Consider the following 20,119-nt stretch of genomic DNA (forward strand, 5'->3'; position numbering starts at 1 on the left):
GGTCAGTCTCCAGGTGAAGAGGCCGATCAGGGATGCGTCAGATCTCTAGCAGGAGGCCAAAGAATGAAAGGGCACCAGTGTAAAGACCATCGGGCAAAGAGGCAGCAGGAGAGTTCCAAAGCATGGTGTTTTGAAGATGCATAGGTCTCAGGTCAAGTCATTTGGGTATAGGTGGGTGGACCAACACGCCATCAAGGGAGGCCTACCTTAGGTGGTCCAAGCACATCAGTTTCCAAGGTAGGATGAAACATCACCATACAATGCCTCGTTTTTTGTGCTTGCTCTCCTGCCCCCTCGTTGGTTGTGCTTGCTCTCCTGCCCCCTCGTTGGTTGTGCTTGCTCTCCTGCCCCCTCGTTGGTTGTGCTTGCGCTCCTGTCCCCTGTTCCCTGGTTGTGAGCGTTTTTTCTGGCCTGTGTGGCTCTGTGTGTGTGTGTGTGGGGCTCTGAGTGTTGGGATTTGTGTGGCTCTGTCTCTGTGTGTGTCGCTCTGTCTGTGTGTGTGTGGCTCTGTGTGTGACTGTGTGTGGGGCTGTGTGTGTGTGGGTGGGCTCTGTGTGTGTGGGGGGGGGCTCTGTGGGGGGGCTCTGTGTGTGTGTGTGGGGTTCTGTGTGTTGGGCTCTGTGTGGCTCTGTCTGTGTGTGGCTCTGTCTGTGTGTGTGTGGCTCTGTCTCTGTGTGTGTGGCTCTGTGTGTGTGTGTGGCTGTGTGTGTGTGGGTGTGCCTCTGTGTGTGTGGCTCTGTGTGTGTGTGGCTGTGTGTGTGTGTGGCTGTGTGTGTGTGTGTGTGTGTGTGTGTGTGTGTGTGTCTGTGTGTGTGTGTGTGGCTCTGTGTGGATAGCTTTTTTGTAGGTGGCTCTGTGTGGGTGGCTCTGTCTGTGTGAGGGTGGCTCTGTGTGTGTGTGGCTCTGTGTGAGTATAAATGCAATAGGTCATGCATATGCGAGCGATTAAGCTATTGGCATTGTAAATGACAATGCCATTTATTTACCGATTAAGCTATTGGCAATGTAAATGACAATGCTATTTATTTATGATTTAAAAAAAAAAAAATGTCATGAGCAATGCCAATAGCTCTACCTTTAATAATGCCGAGACCATTGCATTGTAAATGCTTGTTTCTTTTACCCTATTAGCAAGTACTTTTTTTTTCTATACTGCATTTACAGTATTATATTTAACGCGTTGGTCAGTTTAGCAGTAGATGCTGTGTAATGCATGGTACAGCTTAAAAAAAAAGCTTTGAAACTAAAGAGCAGTTGGGAGAATACTTTGCACATTTGGTGACAAGCGCAGCCCTAAAAAGGGAATTATTTACGTGTGTCATCTGTAGTATTAAAAGATCAGTAAATCTCATCTGCTGTTGCTGTGCAGGGCAGAACGCATTCAGGGATTACTTGTCACAAGCCAGGGAAGCTCTCCTCATTTGCGGAAAGAAGCAAGTGAGTTTTATGTTGTTTCTCCAACAATTCATTGATTATTTTGTCGTTTCCAATGTCCACAACAGACGCTTATCTGTCAAGCTACTGCTCACAACTGTTTATGAAAGGGAGCCTCGCCAACCTATTAGCAGGCCCGTGTGCATTTACTAGTGACCACCTCAGGAACTTATCGTCTGGCATCACGCGCACTGCATTCACAGAAAACGGAAGTCAGACCACCTACGTGCATACGTGCGTAACGAGTTCACGAGGACATGATCAGACGTGGCTGTACGTGATGCCTCTTATTTTCACTCCATGTGTCCTTTCACACAAGCCAGCACTACCAGGTATTCATGTTACCAAGTGAGGACGTTTTTTCATACGCTACATTAACAAAGCTCATGCAAAGTGTTTAACCTTTTAATAAATTGCGCTGTGAATTTTTGAGTTGTGCATGTTTCTCATTCTTGGACAAAGGATTGAAATTATATAACACCCACTCACCATACAAGGGGGGGCCAATAGGCCCCCACGCAAGCATGGCGGGGCCCGGTCCCTCCCACACCCCGTCCCTTTCGGGGCCGCTTTCCCCGCCCCCTCGCCCCGGAAGTACTGGTGTGCTTCCGGGGCGAGGGGGCGGGGGCCGCGGCGGCGAAAGGGTTAAAAGCCTGGGGAGCGCGGGAAGCGGCCTCTTTGTGCCCGCGCTCCCAGGCTCGCTCCTCGCCCCACCGTGGGGCCGTTTAATTTTCAATACTGCCCTGACAACGGAGCAACAAACATTGCTGACTCAGATATTGTTGGCTAGTGGTAGGGGCGCAACGCCGCCTGCACCGGTTTCTCCCCAAACAGGTCCAGCGAATGATGGAGGCAGTGCCAAGACCGTGGAGGCAACGTTACCCAACGACAATGGGAATGGTAAGGAGATTGCCCTTCCTTTGCTGGGCGAAGGAACATTGCCCTCTAGGGGTGAGTGCTTAGCACAGCATGTGTCACAGAGTGTAAAGGAAATGATATGGGCTGACAAGTATGTGAACATGTTTTCATTGCTGATAGATAACAGGGAATGGGAATATGCAAAATCACAGAAGGAAATGTTGTTGCCCAGTGAATGGAGAGCGAAGTTGTACAAGTTTAGGGTAGAAGAAAACCTCATCAACTGGCTGAGGGCTTTTGCAGTGTTCGGCGCAGTAATGGGCGAACGTTTTAAGGGAATGCAACCAGCCATGAACTGCTATCAAAGTAGGATAACAATGTTCCATGAGAATCATGCAGGGGATGTATGGAAGGAATATGATGTCGCTTTCAGAAAGTCCAAAGAATTTGATAAAACTTTATCATGGGACAAGGTAGATTCTATCTCATGGCACAATCAATTCGAGAAGGGTCAGGGGGCAAGCACAAGCACAAATGCGGGTAGAGGTTATTTCCCCAGGCCGCAGCAGCCGTTTCAACAGCCCTTTCGATCAGCACCGGGAGGGGAGACGGCCCAAAAGCAGAGAACAAATGGAGGGGCGAAGGGGGTATGTTGGGACTTCAATAGGCGGACATGCAACAGGGCACCAGGTACCTGTAAGTTCAGGCACGCATGCAGCGTATGTGGCCACCCTTCCCACCCCGAAACAACATGCCGAAATAAAAATAGTGGTGCAGGAAACAGGGGTAGGAGGAAACCTGAATAGTAAGATCCACCCTCTAATAGCACATTCACCCATTCAGATGTCAGCGTTGATCCCCTGGTTGAACAGGTACCCTAATCACACGTCTGCTAGGTTATTACAAGAGGGTTTCACACATGGTTTTCGAATTCCTGCTGGGGGGTATGTCGGGAGACCACAGTGTAGGAATCAGCTATCAGTCCTTGCCAATCCAACAGTGGTGTCAACAAAAATAGCTAAAGAAGTGCGTTTGGGGAGGGTAGCGGGACCATTTGACGTCATTCCCACGCAGAATTTTGTGTGCTCTCCTCTGGGGGTGGTGCCTAAGAAAGAACAAGGGGAATTTAGGCTCATCCACAACTTGTCCACACCGAGGGGGACATCATTGAATGATGCTATTGATGAGACAATTTGCTCTGTGAAGTATGCGTCCTTCGATCAGGCAGCGGGCATGCTGAGGAGTTTGGGCGCGGGAACACTGATGGCTAAGTCAGACATTGAGTCAGCCTTTAGACTACTCCCGGTTCACCCGGAGGACCAGCACCTGCTGGGTTTCTCCTTTAAGGGGAAGTACTACATGGATAAGTGTATGCCCATGGGTTGCTCAATTTCATGTGCTTATTTTGAACAGTTTAGCTCCTTTTTGGAATGGGCATTAAGACAACGTACGGGTCACCAGTGGGTGATGCACTACCTGGATGACTTTCTTTTTCTGGGCCCGGCGGGTTCACGGGAGTGTGCGTCAGCATTGCAGGAATTTTGCGTGCTCATGCGCTCTTTCGGGGTCCCGTTGGCACAGGGGAAGACAGTTGGACCAGTGACATGCCTGGAATTTTTAGGCATTGAACTGGATTCTGTTGAGGGTTGTTTTAGATTACCAGCAGAAAAGATCCAAAAATTCAAACAGACTCTAGGACTGTGCTTACAAGCGAAGAAGGTGAATTTAGGGCTGTTGCAGCAGACAGTGGGACAGTTGAATTTTGCGTTGAGAGTAATTCCTATGGCTCGCCCATTTTCACGCTCAATTACACAGGCCATGAGGGGTCTTCGTGAAAAACATCACCGGACACGGCTGTCTGCTGAGGTGCGCCAGGACATGCGGATATGGATGGCATTCCTGGCGGATTTCAATGGAAGAGTGCTGTGGGGTGCACCCACGGTGTCTTCGGAGGACATTGGTTTATGGACCGATGCGGCGGGCAGTGTTGGGTTTGGTGCCATCCTTGGCAAGAAATGGGTGGCGCAGAAGTGGCCCGCCTGGTGGGAGGAGAGCGGGCTGACGGTGAACATTGGTTTCCTCGAGCTCTTCCCAATCTGGGTGGCACTGAAAGTCTGGCCCGAGGAGTTGGCCAACAGATCGGTAATATTCTGGTCAGACAATATGTCAGTGGTTGAATGCATCAACCAACAAGCTGCAAGGTGTCCACTCATTTTACGTTTGATCAAAGAGATTGTGCTGTGTTGCATGACGAGGAATGTACTTTTCAGAGCAAAACATGTCCCAGGGGTGTTAAACAATGCAGCTGATGCCCTTTCTCGCTTTAAGATGCAGGTGTTCAGGGATCACTTGCCGGAGGCAGAGACAGCGCCAGCTCAATTCCCGGCGATTCTTTGGCAAATTGGTGCCCCCAACTACATGACCTCGTGGCAGCCAGCCTAGCACCCAAGACAAGGACGGCATACGAAGGGGCGTTCAGGTCTTACTGTCACTTTCTGGGACAGGGCTGGGAGAGTAGTTGGACTATGGAGGCTAGCTTCAATGGGTAGTTAGGCAGCCTACACAAGGAAGGGCGCACGGTGGCAACAGCCAACAGGCACAAGGCCGCTATCTCCTTTTTCGCACGGGCACGAGGGGGCAGGGACCCTACACACAGCTTCCAGGCCCAGAGGGCATTAAAAGGATGGCGGCGCATGCAGCCCCCCTCCATAGATTCTAGGAAACCCATAGGTTTTGAACGTCTATCAGCTGTTCTCCTCGCGCTGCCGGACACATGTAGCTCTACATCTGAGGTGGGCCTATTTAAAGCTGCTTTCTCTTTAGCCTTCTATGGGGCATTCAGGGTAGGTGAACTCGTGGCGGCCAACAAAGGTGATAAGATAGGCGGCCTTCAGCTGCGGGATATCAGCATAAGGGGCGACACTATGTGGATCAGCATCAGGAAATCTAAAACTGATCAGGACGCTAGGGGCCAAAGTTTGGCGTTACATCGGGCAAGGAACAATCCCTGCTGCCCGGTGACACATGTGGAGGAACTGATAAGACAGCGGGCACAGGAGTGTGTGGGGTCACTGCTAATGCATGGGGATGGGACTCCTCTTACCAGATTTCAGTTCCAGAGGGTACTAGCCATGAGCATGGCAAAAGCTGGTTATAACCACAAAGAGTTTGGGACACACTCCTTCCGGATAGGGGCAGCCACAGAAGCAACAGCCAGGGGTTTGACCACGAATAGTGTGCAAAGAATTGGAAGATGGTCCTCAAGCGCTTATAAACGCTACGTGCGGTTGCACATGTTGTGAGAGCTGCCGCCATGTGGAGTATTGCTAATACCTGCTGTTTTTCTGGTTATTTACAGTTTCACGGGCCTGTGACGCAGGACGGAAACTACCCATGGATCATCAAGGCAACTTTACTACAGCATGGAGGAACCAGGAGGACAGACAGAAGACCGTAGTCATTTGGGTAGTGGGGCATTCATATGTCAAACGTGCTAACAAAATTTTTCTTGCAGGTTCAGGCAAACAAAGGGTGGAAAGTAGGGGGTGCAGGGTCTCCTTCCATGGCAGGGGGGGGCTCCGCCTCAATCAGTTCAGGGACTATATGTCGGACTTACTAGCGCGACATACTACACCACCCTCGGCGGTAATACTTCATTTAGGGGGGAATGATCTGGCAGGTCTGGGCAGAAGGGTCCTCCTTGAAGAAATTATATCTGCAGCGGGTTGGCTAGCAAAGCGGTTACCAGGTAGTGTTGTAGTATGGTCACAACTGATACCAAGGATGCAATGGAGGGGGGGAAACTCAGTCAGCGCGTTGAACAGCTCGTTAAAGAGGGTCAACAACAAGCTGGACAGGTTATTTAGGACTTCGGTCTTACAGACCATCCCTCACGCTTGCATTTGGGGGGAACACTTCTACCTGCGGGACGGGGTTCACTTAACAGAGGAGGGGAATGCCCTTTTTATAAGAAACATCCTGGCATGGGTGGAAGTTTTTGCAGGAAGAGTATGACCTTTCTAGAAGGGGGGTGTTCTGGGGGGGGGCCAGATAGTCGGTTAACTACCTGGCCTGTGGCGGTAAGGTCATTAATCGGTGAGCAGCATTTTAAGGTCCTTACGGGGGTGGCGGACCCATTCACGAAAGGGGCCGCCCGCGGGAGGGGCCATTTGGTCTCTCTCAGAACTTCAGGGGCAGGATATGATCTCCATTAATTTAAAGGGTGCGGGGGAGGGAGTCTACGCTTTCCTCAGGCTGGTAGCCACCCCTCACAACACTATGACGTCACTAAGGTGCGCGAGTGTCTGGGCCCTCCTGTTATGGTTAAATGGAGTTCGGGGAGCGCACGTGGGTGTAACGTGCCCTGGGTTGCGCATGCGCATCTTCAACGTGAGAGCGCAGCTGTAAAAGGATCTGACACCGGTTGGCGACCTTGCCGTAGGACTTTATTAAAGGTATTAAAAGTATTAAAATATTAGAATGCAGTTTAATTTTCAGGATGATTAGATTACGTTAGGAGACACGCTGTATTAGCTATTTGTTAAGGTTAGCCCATCATACCATGTCGAAACGGATGTCAATCTAATATTCTGAAAAGTGTGCATTTTAATAATTGTCAGAAATGTTTATTTGATTAAAATTTTTGATTTGTTTTTATATTTTAATAAATACGGCCAGGGGGGGGGCCCCGTACCCCCCCTTGACTTCCAAAGACCCCCATGTGTTGACTGGTTGAATTGGGTAATTCAGTCGGTGTTCAAGGGGGGAGGTGGCCGGCAGTCCAAGACCATGATACAAGGGGGGGCCAATAGGCCCCCACGCAAGCATGGCGGGGCCCGGTCCCTCCCACACCCCGTCCCTTTCGGGGCCGCTTTCCCCGCCCCCTCGCCCCGGAAGTACTGGTGTGCTTCCGGGGCGAGGGGGCGGGGGCCGCGGCAGCGAAAGGGTTAAAAGCCTGGGGAGCGCGGGAAGCGGCCTCTTTGTGCCCGCGCTCCCAGGCTCGCTCCTCGCCCCACCGTGGGGCCGTTTAATTTTCCCCACCCTCCATCCCTTTTTAGCAGACCTTGGGGCTTGGCAAATGGTGAGTATCAGGTTTGTCAATGTGCCGGAACATAGATTTAAGGGGGGCTTGATCCAGTAGGCCTTGAATTTCCTGTTTACTGGAAGGAAGAACAGAATTTACACTTTTGGTGCAGTGTTGTGATATTTAACTAATTCTTTTTCCTTAGGCCCTTTTTCCCGCTTACAGGAGTAACTATATATATAGATGTTTGTGCTTTGCTGTGTGTTAACAATTTTATCCTTAGGCCCTTTTTCCTTTTAGAATAGCAATGTCGTATTTATTATGTGTGTCTGGCGGTAAGGTCATTAATCGGTGAGCAGCATTTTAAGGTCCTTACGGGGGGGGCGGACCCATTCACGAAAGGGGCCGCCCGCGGGAGGGGCCATTTGGTCTCTCTCAGAACTTCAGGGGCAGGATATGATCTCCATTAATTTAAAGGGTGCGGGGGAGGGAGTCTACGCTTTCCTCAGGCTGGTAGCCACCCCTCACAACACTATGACGTCACTAAGGTGCGCGAGTGTCTGGGCCCTCCTGTTATGGTTAAATGGAGTTCGGGGAGCGCACGTGGGTGTAACGTGCCCTGGGTTGCGCATGCGCATCTTCAACGTGAGAGCGCAGCTGTAAAAGGATCTGACACCGGTTGGCGACCTTGCCGTAGGACTTTATTAAAGGTATTAAAAGTATTAAAATATTAGAATGCAGTTTAATTTTCAGGATGATTAGATTACGTTAGGAGACACGCTGTATTAGCTATTTGTTAAGGTTAGCCCATCATACCATGTCGAAACGGATGTCAATCTAATATTCTGAAAAGTGTGCATTTTAATAATTGTCAGAAATGTTTATTTGATTAAAATTTTTGATTTGTTTTTATATTTTAATAAATACGGCCAGGGGGGGGGCCCCGTACCCCCCCTTGACTTCCAAAGACCCCCATGTGTTGACTGGTTGAATTGGGTAATTCAGTCGGTGTTCAAGGGGGGAGGTGGCCGGCAGTCCAAGACCATGCAGCAACTTTGAGCATATACTTTCCATTAAACCATGCACAAGTACATGATTATTTTTTCCTGGGTAATTCAAACTTTCATTTTATCGTTCACATTACTGCAGTGCTACACTGGTCCATAAGGGAACAATGCACGTGAGAGTGGGGAAGAAAGAACTTTGAACCAATCCAACACTGTTGATGAAGACTGGACAAATGAATAATCCACTCCTTGTGTATTCCACAGATAATCCCATCTTCCACAAGTTTTCCTTCCTTGACCAGCATAGCCAGTTATGCAGTGGGAGGAACAGACGGGATATTTTCTCAAGTATGTATCCACCACAAAGGCAGAAAGCTTATCACCAGAAGAAACGGCTTTTGCTTTATTCCCCAGGTCCAGGCTTTAGGGTGTTTGTGCAAGTACTCAAAAGGAAGAGCAGCTGGAGATGTTTTTATTAATGCACTGGCAGAGCTAGAATCCTATTATAAACCACAGGTTTTTGCTGCTAATCGAAAGTGTTCAGATTGTGCTGCAGTTGGTCCCTTTGTAAGACTTTATAGGAAGAAAAGTAGAACAACAAAAGCAAGATGAGCAATAGAAAATGACACCAGTGATTCGGAGTCTGCAGGACCACATGGTGAAGGTAACGAGTTTGAATTTATCAAGGCATCTAGAAACCAATCTTTGTGAAAACTGAAAATATGAGCTGTTAACCTTCACATTGTTGTAGATTCTGGTTTACCATATACTATTGTTGCAAACGATGTATTGAAGAGTACATTTGTATAGCTTTTGGGAGCAAAACTGGTACTATCTGACATAAACTCAGATAGCCTTAGTGGAGAATTCACATCCATGTTAGATTACAGAACTCTGACTTTCGAATAAAAAAAAACCCAGAAATGCCTAAGGAAAAACTATATGTAGCAGAAAAAGGGCTGTCAGACTCAGGGTGGATGGATCAGTTATCTACGGACATAAATCTTGACCCCAGTAGAACTAGTATTTGAGGAAGGAGAGGGTTGATACAGGAAGTAGCATGTTTTGGATTGGTGAAAAAGTATTTTTGGGAAACCTTTTAAAATTGAAGGGATTTTCCCATAAAATAATTTTGCAGTACAATGACGTTCACATGGTTGACAGCAAATCCATTCACTTTACGAGGGGCCACACAAGTGTTAAAATAGCATAAAAATACAGCATGATGGTAAAATTTAACTGGTGGAGTCTCTAAAGTGGTTGCCTGCAATGGTTAAAGCCAGCTTGACAAATGGTAAGGTGAGGCTCTTTGTTGACCGCACAGACGTAAACAGTGATATTTCAATTGGTAGGTTCTTGCTTCTAATAACTAAATAAATGTCCTTGGCAAAGGCAGTGAGATGTTTTTCAACTATCAACGTTTCTGGAGCTTACCATCATTGTCCTAGCATGGCATCAAAAAAATACATTACCCCAATAGGTTGTGTCCAATAAAAGCCCATGCCTTTTGGGTTAGCATTTCTATCTCGATTTTTTTAAAGGCTAGTGTATGAACTATTTTAAATATGTGCATGGCGCCGTTTCTTCCCAGGACAACATTTTGTTAATGGGAAAAACAAGGAAGAACATGGCACTAATTTGGAAAAAGTCCTGAAAAGGCATCAGCGAATATAGCAGCGAAACCTACTTGGGACAAGAAGTTAGCTTGTAAGGTGTCAAACTGAAAAAAGACTTAGAAAAATCAATCAGTGAGGCTCCCACATGCGAAAATAAATAATTTTACATTCTCTGGGCAGTTTAGTTTTATTCAACTTTGTACGAAATTTTGCAGCGAATACTTAACCAAGCAGACAATTAATTAAAAATGTGTACATTTCTTTGGTCAAAATAACGTCCAGAAACTTGTGACAATATAAGAATCGTACACACAAAACGGAAAAAGGAGGATATGTAATATTCTCGCAAGCCAGGAATATTACTAAGGGAAAACAAACCAGAAATACTACTTCAGGACAACGCAAGGTTCTTTAAAAGTGCCCTCACCCACTATTAGTGGCATGCTTCATCATTGGGTGTGCTACAACATCCCAGTAAATCATGCGTTCGGGAGGGGGAGGCATGATCCGGGATACACCCTTAACGGAACAAGAGTGGCGTGGAAAGAGGACACCTTCCGATACTTGGGAGTACAGATATACCGTCAACCATTGGACCTCTTTGACGGAAATCTGGGTACGGCTGTTACGGCTACTAAGTCACAGATGCGTTTCTGGGGCACATTGCCGCTGACAGTCACGGGCAGGGTGGCTTTGTCCAAAATGGTGATCCTCCCCAGACTACTGTATTACTTTGCCAACCTGCCATTATATATACCAGCGCCCTTTTTTGCCACGTTCTCTAAGTTGCTCCGGGATTTCATTTGGGGGAGTAGCCAGCATAGGCTGTCACTAGCGAAATTATATCTACCCACAGATCAGGTGGGGACTGGCGGCGCCCTGCTTAGAACACTGCTACCTAGCAGCACAGCTGCAATGGGTTGCCCGCTGGTTTGCAGATAAAGGTCGGGAAGACACGGCGACTGTGCTACCCCTATACTCTCTGGAGAGGCTCCTCACACTTTTTCATCCAGCTGTCAAACACGCAACACCAACACCACTCCTCCTGACGGTGGCGTACAAATGCTATCGTAGAAGTCTATATCTCACCAGAACTCTGATCCCTTATGCACCTGTGTTACCATTAAAGGGTTCCCCTAGCAGGATACGGACACTCACCTCTCTTGCCCTGGCGCTTTGGCGGGATGCTGGTATACAGACTCTAGGAGACCTGGACCGAGATGGCTCGCTAGCACCGTACGACTCGCTAGTGCAAGACGAGGGACTACCGCTGGGGCAATTCCTCATGCTCCGCTCATTAGTTGCAACCCTGACTGCTAAATGGTGGGACATTTCCACAGAACCCAATCAGCACCTTACCATACAATATCTCCTCGTTATGGGGCGAGGTAGACATTTGGTCCGCTGGTTCGCAGCGTCCTTACGCACACATGCAGCGATCACACTGGAACCTCTCCGGCACAAGTGGGAAATTGATCTGGGGAGGTCATTAGAAGACAGGGAATGGGAACGGGTATTGAAGGGACCAGTGCGCATCCCCAGGAATATGAGGCTCCAACAGAATTAGTTGTTCATAGTACATAGGGCATACCTTACACCGGAGGCTATCAATAGGTATTTCCACCCTGCGGATGCAGTGTGCCCCAGATGCACCGAGCCTGGGGTGGGTCTTGTCCACATGCTATGGAGCTGCCACAGACTACACACGTACTGGCGTACGATCAGCGAACTGCTACATATCAGTAGCGGTCGCAGCTTGCCCTTTGAATGGGAGGTATATCTGCTGCACCAGTTCCGCAGAATACCAGCCACGAAGTAACATCCCAGTTTCTGGATCTGGGAATAGTGGCTGCCAAACGATTGCTCACCAGAAAATGGAAGGCACAGGACCAACCCCACGTGCAAGCATGGAGATACTCTCTCTATGCATGGGCTATGGCAGAGGGGACCGCCATCAGAAGGGAGGAAACATTGGGATTAAGGAAGAAGCCAATAGCTGCTCAGTGGGAAAGCCTACTCCAGGCACTCCAGAGGGTTGAGGAGGAGCACACGGGGTGACAACCTGAGGGGAGAGACGTAGGTCCAGGGTAGATACTGGAGTCTATAACCTGGTGTGACCGCAATGTTTCATGTATGTGTTATTTAGCATCATCATCAGTAGAGAGAGTGATAAATGCTGTTGTAGGGGGAGAACATCCAATCTGTAATGCTGGGCGATGTTACTGAGAAAGTCAAGGTGGGATGGGGGATACCGCTACTAGCGCCGGTCTGAGTAGGGATTGTTGGGTGTTAACTGTTTCTTATTCGACTATATCTGTTTGGCAGTCCATGAGGAAATAACAGAAGGACTTTATACATTGGACTCTCGAAACTATGTAGTCGCTGAATAGTGATGAATCCCATACACGAAATTAACTGAATGTTATTGCATCTAATCGGGTGCGGCAGACAAGCCATGGATAGTTATGAGGTGTGCGATGAAAACTTATATCTATCGCTATTAAGTGCCACCATGCATGGAGTGTACACAGCTTATGATGCCTTTCATGCATCTGTAACTTTCAAAAATTTCAATAAAAAACAGATTTAAACAAAAAAATAATAAAGCCGGATATTAGTGCCACTTCATTCCTCATGAGCTTGTGTCAACATGTTTCTGCCACTCACGCTCGCCCTACTGGGTAGTTCGCCCTTCCTCCGGGAATCTGAGATCCCACTAATTTCACCTGCCCTTCCTTCTAGTTTCAGTTTGTGGGATAGGGATACAATTATCCAAAATATGATGACCTTACTTGCCACTCTTTATTAAACACACAACGGGTGAACCTGAAATGACAAACACAGTACAAGAAAATAATACAAATGCGTTTTTCCAAAAGAAGATGTGTTAAATCCCCACTTCAAGTAAAACATCATGAGATCCCTAATTCAACGCTTCATGTATGGGACAGTGTTCATTGAGAATAATACTAGCGCAAAATATCTTACAACCTGGAGTTCTTCCACAAATACACCTGCCTCTACCGCATTTGCCTTAAGGCGAATCTCATACAGAGAGGGTCAGAATGATAAGTTTGGCAGGCATATGCAGGATCAACCACGTTAGATGGCCATTTAATTCTCTAGAAGAGCACCACTCCGACCCTAAGCAAGGGTAACGGCATAGGTGGAACCACATATATGTTAGGTTCTAGCAATTAACTGAATGCCATAAATAATACTTCAAACCAGAGGGCAAAATTAGCAAGGAGGAATGACTGCAGTGTTGATATGAGGTGATGCCAAATTTGCATTAAGGCGAACCTCAAACAGACGGGGTCACAAGGATACGTTTGGCAGGCATAGGCATGATCAACCAGGGGGCTATTTGATTCTCTAGGAGCAGTGCACCACTCCGACCCTAAATAGAGGATTAGCTAACCACTAAGCAAGGGTAATGGCACAGGGATGGAGTCTCAACATACATAGTTATCCTAATATATTTGTTTAAACCATGACCAGAGGTAGACCTAATTAAGACAGCAAATACAAATAAAGTTTAAACAACTTTTTTTTTATTTTATTAAAAGACAAGATTTAACCATTAGATTATTTAGCATTACAGTGTACAATGTAAGTTAAGGAGTATGGAGAATTTCTTGCATCAAAATTCTAAACAACACCACTTCCCTTTATCACACTACTAGCCAACGCTACAGTTGAATGGTTTAATACAATTATAAAGGGCTAATTCAAATAGATTTTACATGGGACCAGAATTGGGAAGAGGAGGTGAATAAAGTGTTGTAGGCATGTCATATCGCACCATGACAAAATATATGTCACAGCCCTTTTGGAATCATGACAGAACAAATCCCTTCCCCCAAAGACAATTAGGATAGTATGTCTACTTCAAAGATAGTAAATGGGTCTCCGGAGTTGATGTACGAGAGAATTAAAAGAACACAATCTGTTTACAATCAATAATATTATGATAAAAAAAACACACAGGGAAGAATGTTGACTAATTAAGAAGGGGTTCACGAAGTTTGAGTAAAGTGGAGCCTCTAAAGAAGAAGAAGGGGAAAAAGCTTTCTCTAACCCCTTAAGTATTGTTCAATTTTTGAATAATGCAGCAATGTTGAGTGATGGCAAGTTTTGTTACATAAGCACTTGGCTTTATGCATAACTGATCATAGTGGGGACAATAAGGATGCTGCTGTTGGAAGAAAAAAACATTTGGGGCGGATGGATTTTGTGAGCAGAAAATGTGGTGAAGGTGGAAGACAAGGGTAATGTGCTACGTGAGAATTCTACAGAGGAAAGGGTCCTAGGAAATGGTGAGAAAGCAAAATACACACAATTGATGGACGGAATGCAGAACAAACCAAAACATTCACACCCAGTCAAGAGATCTGGGTTAAATCCATCATTCTTTTGCTCACCATGCCCCCCCAGTTTAGACCTGGCCACATGCATATCAGTCTTGACCCTGTGTCTCATGGGAACAGTCCAGCCCGAACTGCCAAGCCAGGTCCTCCCTGATTTAACCCAGATCTTTTGACTGGGGGAGAATGTTTGCATTGTCAGCAATCCGTCCATCATTTGTTTGCTGTAACACTTTAGGAAATGGTAAGGAAGAGCATGTCGATCAGTGTGATTCTGTTGAGCATGACTTTGTAGAATCAAGGAAATGTATTTGAATCATGAGCACTAATGGTCAGTCAAAGTTGGAAACTAAGACAGGAATATTTGGAATAATTATTTTTACACCGAGAAAATGTAACATTTTTGGTGGAAATTAACTTGCATGAACTGTGTTGATACAATGTGTTGATACAATTTTATTATAGGGTTGTAAATACTGTATTGTTTGCTTGCGTAAAATGTCTTAAATCTTGAGATTCCTTCTTTTTTTATTTTCTACAGGAGAGAATGTGTAGTGTTAGTAGTGTTTTACTTTTGCTTTTTTGGCATTTAATCTCTTTATTTTGCATTTAGAATGCTATATTTGATATGTCGTCAGTTTTAGAAAGGTGGTACTGATGAGAGCAGTGGATGCTGTGCAATGTCGGCGGCTGCTAGATATTTGGAAAAGACTTTAGAATGAGGCTTGCCATCAGCCATTTCATTGGCTCCTTTGGGCAACTAAAGTCTCTAGGGAAGTAATGACAGAGAAGTTTTTTCACTGCTTTGAAGCAAAAGCAGTAAGTGGATCTCCAAATCTGTGTTGATGTTGCCAAATAAAACACACAGGATTATAGATGGGTAGGTATCAATAACTGGACTGTTCTCCATAAAAAGATCCAAATGATATCACAATGACAGCAAAGAACGTACAGCACAGATTTTATCTGACAAGATTAAGGACCTTACACTATTTAATTGCCTTCCCAAGCACAGAGAAATGGCAGAGAATTTGCCACCTTGCCCGTGTGATGGTAAAACTTTACAGTCCACCTTGCACTTTATTCTCTTTTGCCCTTTTTATGAGGATATTCGAAAAACTGTATTGAAACCGCTCTTTTTAAAAAATATGCTTTTTAACTATAAGGACGCGTTTAATTTTATATGCAACTTGAAAATTATTAGCTCAGCAATCCGCTTCATACAACAATCAATTAGAAAAAGAAAAGACTAAGCACTGTTGGATGCTTTGCTGTATGAAAAAGAAGATGATTAACTTCTTTTTCCAACCGTATATTCTTGCACTGTTTGCACTTGCACTTCACTGTATGAATTCGTGGCTGATCGTCTTTTTATAAAACTTTGGATAATCGGATTTGTAATTTTATCGTACATTCTCCTTACGAAGACCAAGCCTGTATATATATAAAAAAAAAAATATATATATATATATATATATATATATATATATATATATATATATATATATTTAATTATTGCATATGAATATTAATCAGATTATATTTTTTTTCTTGATATATAGGTGTTTGTATGCTTTTATGGTGTTTGTCTTGTCACCGAATAAAGCTGGTTTGAATTGCATTGACAGCAAAGTTGTGTTGTCAATTAAGTCAAATGGAACACTGAAAGGATACCTAGTATGACTCCTTCCTTCCTCCTGACATCCTTTAGTAATATTTGCTGTCCCAAAGATTTTGAAAACACATGACATGCGGTCACCCTCATTCATCTCCTACTGGTCTTGACTATGCTGTGGTCCATGGCTATGCCCTTAGCTATCAAGGAACATATAGGAGAGACAGTGCTGGAAATGGCTCTGACAAAGCTGTTTCGGAACATGGCATAGTGTTGCTGTATATACAGTTCTGTGGCAAGCAGAGAAGGCTGCAGGTGAAGGAAGAAATTATACTGTTGGGTGGGGTGGGATACAACACCTCATCATTCAACATTCCATCACCTTCTTCATGTCTCAACAAATTAGTGGAGGCAGTAGTTTGGTGCTTCCCCTTCATTTCCTTATGCCTTATAAAATCAGCCACCTTCCCACACTGACTTCACAGTAGTGAAATACTTTTTAGGTCGAGCCTGCTCTGCGAGGATTGCTGTACTCGAGTAGGGACTTGAAGCTCCGCCCACTCTCCGGCTTATTTTACATTGGCTTGCGTCATTGTCCACTGTTAAACTGAGGCTGTTTATTGGTCAATAGGCTTAGTAGTCCCTCCTAAGTACTGCCTGGTCTCATTTTGTAACCTCCCATGGCAACACCCTCGATACAAGTGTTGTTATTTGGTAGGCTTTATTTGCAGCTTCCGAGCACTATTTTCTCAAACAGCTTTGTCCTGCCTGCAAAACACTCCTTTCTAACACTTTTACAAATTTTTATAGCACAGGCGCTGGCATTTGCAATGAAATAAGTCTTGCATTTGCGAGAGTTTAAGCTATTGGCATTGTAAATAGCAATGCCTTTTATCTGTTTCGAAAACAAAACATAAATAAAAGGCATTGTCATTTACAATGCCAATAGCTCAAACTCTCGTAAACGCAAGACCTATTGCAGAAATACAGTAGATAATCTAAATTCAAGTACTCTATCAAGCAGACGCCTTCCTATGGAAGTGATACACAACAATTAATAGTGTGGTGGTTAAGGCTCAAAACTGGAAGGTGTTTAGGAACAGATTTTAAAATGTTCTGCCGTTCATCAGCTGTCTTTTTACACTGTCCTCAAAATCTGCCACCTCGCTACATACTCACTGTCTTCTTCCCCAGTCCTTTTTCAAAATAAAAAAAATACCCTTTCCATCAAACAATCTACACAACAAGCTACACAACAATACTCCATGACAGTTTTACTTACTCTTGACATCCTCCAACGACACCTATTTTTCCATCTTGACCTTTATGCTTTTTCGTATTAAGTGGGGGAATAATATTCTTTGCCAATTGATACATGTTTTCCATGTCCTTAATAGAGTGCGTTGAACGGGATGAGAATAATGTCTCGACAACTGTAAAATGGACAGATTGAACATGTTTATCAGAGTGCATAATATATGTAAGTTTCAATAAACAGATACAAAAGCATTTGGTCTTTTACAAAAATGACAATCTACAGAGTTAGTCTACAACTTACAAGTGAAGTATTCACTAAGTAGAACAAGTACTGCAAAGCCAGTTATTCTGGCATTCGATTACAGCCTTTTGGTTTTGTCAATGCTTATTCTGTCTTGGTATGGGTAGTATAATACATTGCTGCTGGAGCTTCCAGATCCTTGCCAAGCTTAACAAAAAAATTTAAAATGCAAACATATTTTCTGGTCTCAAAAACACACACGTTGTCATAGCAGTCCCTGACTCGGAAGGGAATTACTTTGTGTAAGGATGTGCTCCTAGTGAAAAACCAAATACCATCACTCAGCGTGAAGTTAGCCAACGGCTGAAGTGGGCTGGCAACTGCTTCACTGCTGAAGAAGGCGGGAGAATAATGTGAAAATGAAAATCAAAATGTCTTGGCTCCCACCAGACCTAAATACGACATATACCAGAAACCAATGTTTTCCATAGTGGTTGGTTTTTTCTTTAGACTGCCATGATTAAGATATCTATCACTCAAAATGAGGATTTTTTTTCATTTAAATTCTGTAATCTTTAGTAATATTTTGACACAACCAAATTAGATATAAGCCCCTTTAAAGTCTAGTTAGAAGAGATACATTTCACTCACATGTCTGGTCATTTCTAGTGTTTTGAAGCTTAATAGAAAACCCTGATCTCATTCTGAACATACAATGGAGACTTGGTCAACTGACAATTAAAAAAAATATCCATATTGGATAAATGAAAGTGTGGCAGGGCTGTATTTTGGCACCTTTCCTTTTTAACTTATATATAAATGGACTCGAAGAACACCTTTTAAAAACTGACACGGATTATCCTCGCATTGGGAAAAAGGGCGTGCCGGTTCTGCTATACGCGGACGACGCCGTTCTTATATCCAGAACTGCACTCGGACTTCAAAAATTATTAGATTCCTTTCTCCAATTTATGACTGCACGTGGCCTAAATGTCAACAACTCCAAATCATTTGTCATGATGGTAGGCTTAGCTTCAAAAAAACGTTACCCCTTCTCAGTTAACGGGGAAAATATACCATCTACAAAAACCTTCTCTTATCTAGGAGTACTGTTTGATCATAAACTTTCATGGGGCCCTGCCATAAATAAAAAGAAAGGTGAAATATTAAGGACCAACACCGGAATAATGGACTTTGCACGCAAAATGGGTAACACACCAGTGTCCGCCGTAATGAAGCTTTATCAAGCGAAAAGCGTTGCGGTTGCCTGCTATGGAAGCGAACTATGGGGCTTCGCACCAGCAGATGCCCTTGTGACTCTTGAAAACAACTTCCTGAAACAGGTCCTGAGTTTACCAAAAAGCACCGCTAATTTCTCCGTTCACGAGGAACTAGGCACACCGTACCTAGGAGATAAAATTGCTGTAAATCCTCTGCTCTGCTGGTTGAACTGTTGGCTCAATGTCTCAATACCACTGACCCACAATATCCTTTCTGAAGCCCTCACCTGGGAAGGGCAACTCAAGATACCTTGGCTGAAATACATTAGAAACTGTTTTAAAGATCTGGGTAGGTTGGATCTTTATTCAACACCTCAGCACATTGCCAAGAAAGATGTTAATTACATAAAGGATACTTTCCTACTAAATCGACAGCTTGATAGGGAAGAAATTGAGTTGAAGAAGGCCAGCGTAATGAGCCATATTCTAACTAAGTCTTGTGTGAGCTCTGAACCATATTTATCCTGGAATATATCAAGACATGAGCGCTTCCTGCTGAGCAGATTCCGTTTTGGTTGGTACCACCTGTTGTTAGCTGTACCGAGTGGAGCCCATAGAGGTCAAGTGTTGCCACCTTGCGGCTGCGACAACAAGTCTCCGCAAGATCTGGCTCACTTCTTATTCCTGTGCACTTTTTATTCGAGACCACGAAATATGTTTTTAAAACCCTTGCTTAAAAAATTGAACTTCATGCAAATTAAGCCAGCACTTTTATATCTTCAAATGTTGCACGGCGAGTGCACTTTTTTTACTTGTAACTTTTTAAAAACAGCCCTGAAGTTCAGACTAAGTATGGAAGGTTGATCTCAAGTTGAACTGTATTATATAAATAACCATGTCCCAAATAAGCACACTCATATTGGACTATATTACCATTTAATACTTTTTGTGATTGCCCGTTTTTATCTGTCTGTTGTATTTCTTCATGAATGATTTGTATATATATGTATTTTACATGCTTTTATGACTGCATTCTTGACAGTCGAATAAAGAATTCTTGAATCTTGAATCTTGAAAGTGTGTAACTTTTTGCAACATAGGTAATCATTAGATTTCAAACCTTCTAAATTTACAGCAGGCAGTAAGCTGGTTGTACTGGAGACGACTGAAGGCCAGAAAGCGTGAACTGATTTCCACTTGTTTTCTTTACAAATCTCACTTAGTAGATATTATGCATGAATTTCCAGGGAACCACACCAACTGTCCCGGATTACATAGGTGTTTGATCCGTGGCAGGAAAGAGGACTTCATAAATACGCTCTAATCAACGGAGAACATGCCAATTAAACGGAGGAGTCTCAATACTACTCAAGAAGCTGAAAGCTGACTTAAATCCTGGCCAAATAAGTTCCAATATTGAAACTTCCCTAGCCTAGAAAAAACATGAAAAGGAAGTTCCAATACAAATATGTGGAACATTA

At 44.5% G+C, this 20,119-nt stretch overlaps 1 protein-coding gene across 8 annotated transcripts in view; it reads right to left on the reverse strand.

The window, feature by feature from the left end:
• Positions 1-20,119, reverse strand: part of NAXD (NAD(P)HX dehydratase) — a 476,460-nt gene that overhangs the window by 134,555 nt on the left and 321,786 nt on the right. For all 8 annotated transcript variants that reach the window (XM_078657550.1, XM_078657545.1, XM_078657551.1 and 5 more), the window contains one exon: positions 17,203-17,353. In XM_078657550.1, coding sequence (XP_078513676.1) covers positions 17,203-17,306 — 104 coding nt within the window. In that variant the 5' untranslated portion in view covers positions 17,307-17,353. The remainder of the gene's footprint in view (positions 1-17,202; positions 17,354-20,119) is intronic.

The sequence above is a fragment of the Lissotriton helveticus genome, chromosome 8, assembly GCF_964261635.1.
Source record: "Lissotriton helveticus chromosome 8, aLisHel1.1, whole genome shotgun sequence".
Lineage (NCBI taxonomy): Eukaryota > Metazoa > Chordata > Amphibia > Caudata > Salamandridae > Lissotriton > Lissotriton helveticus.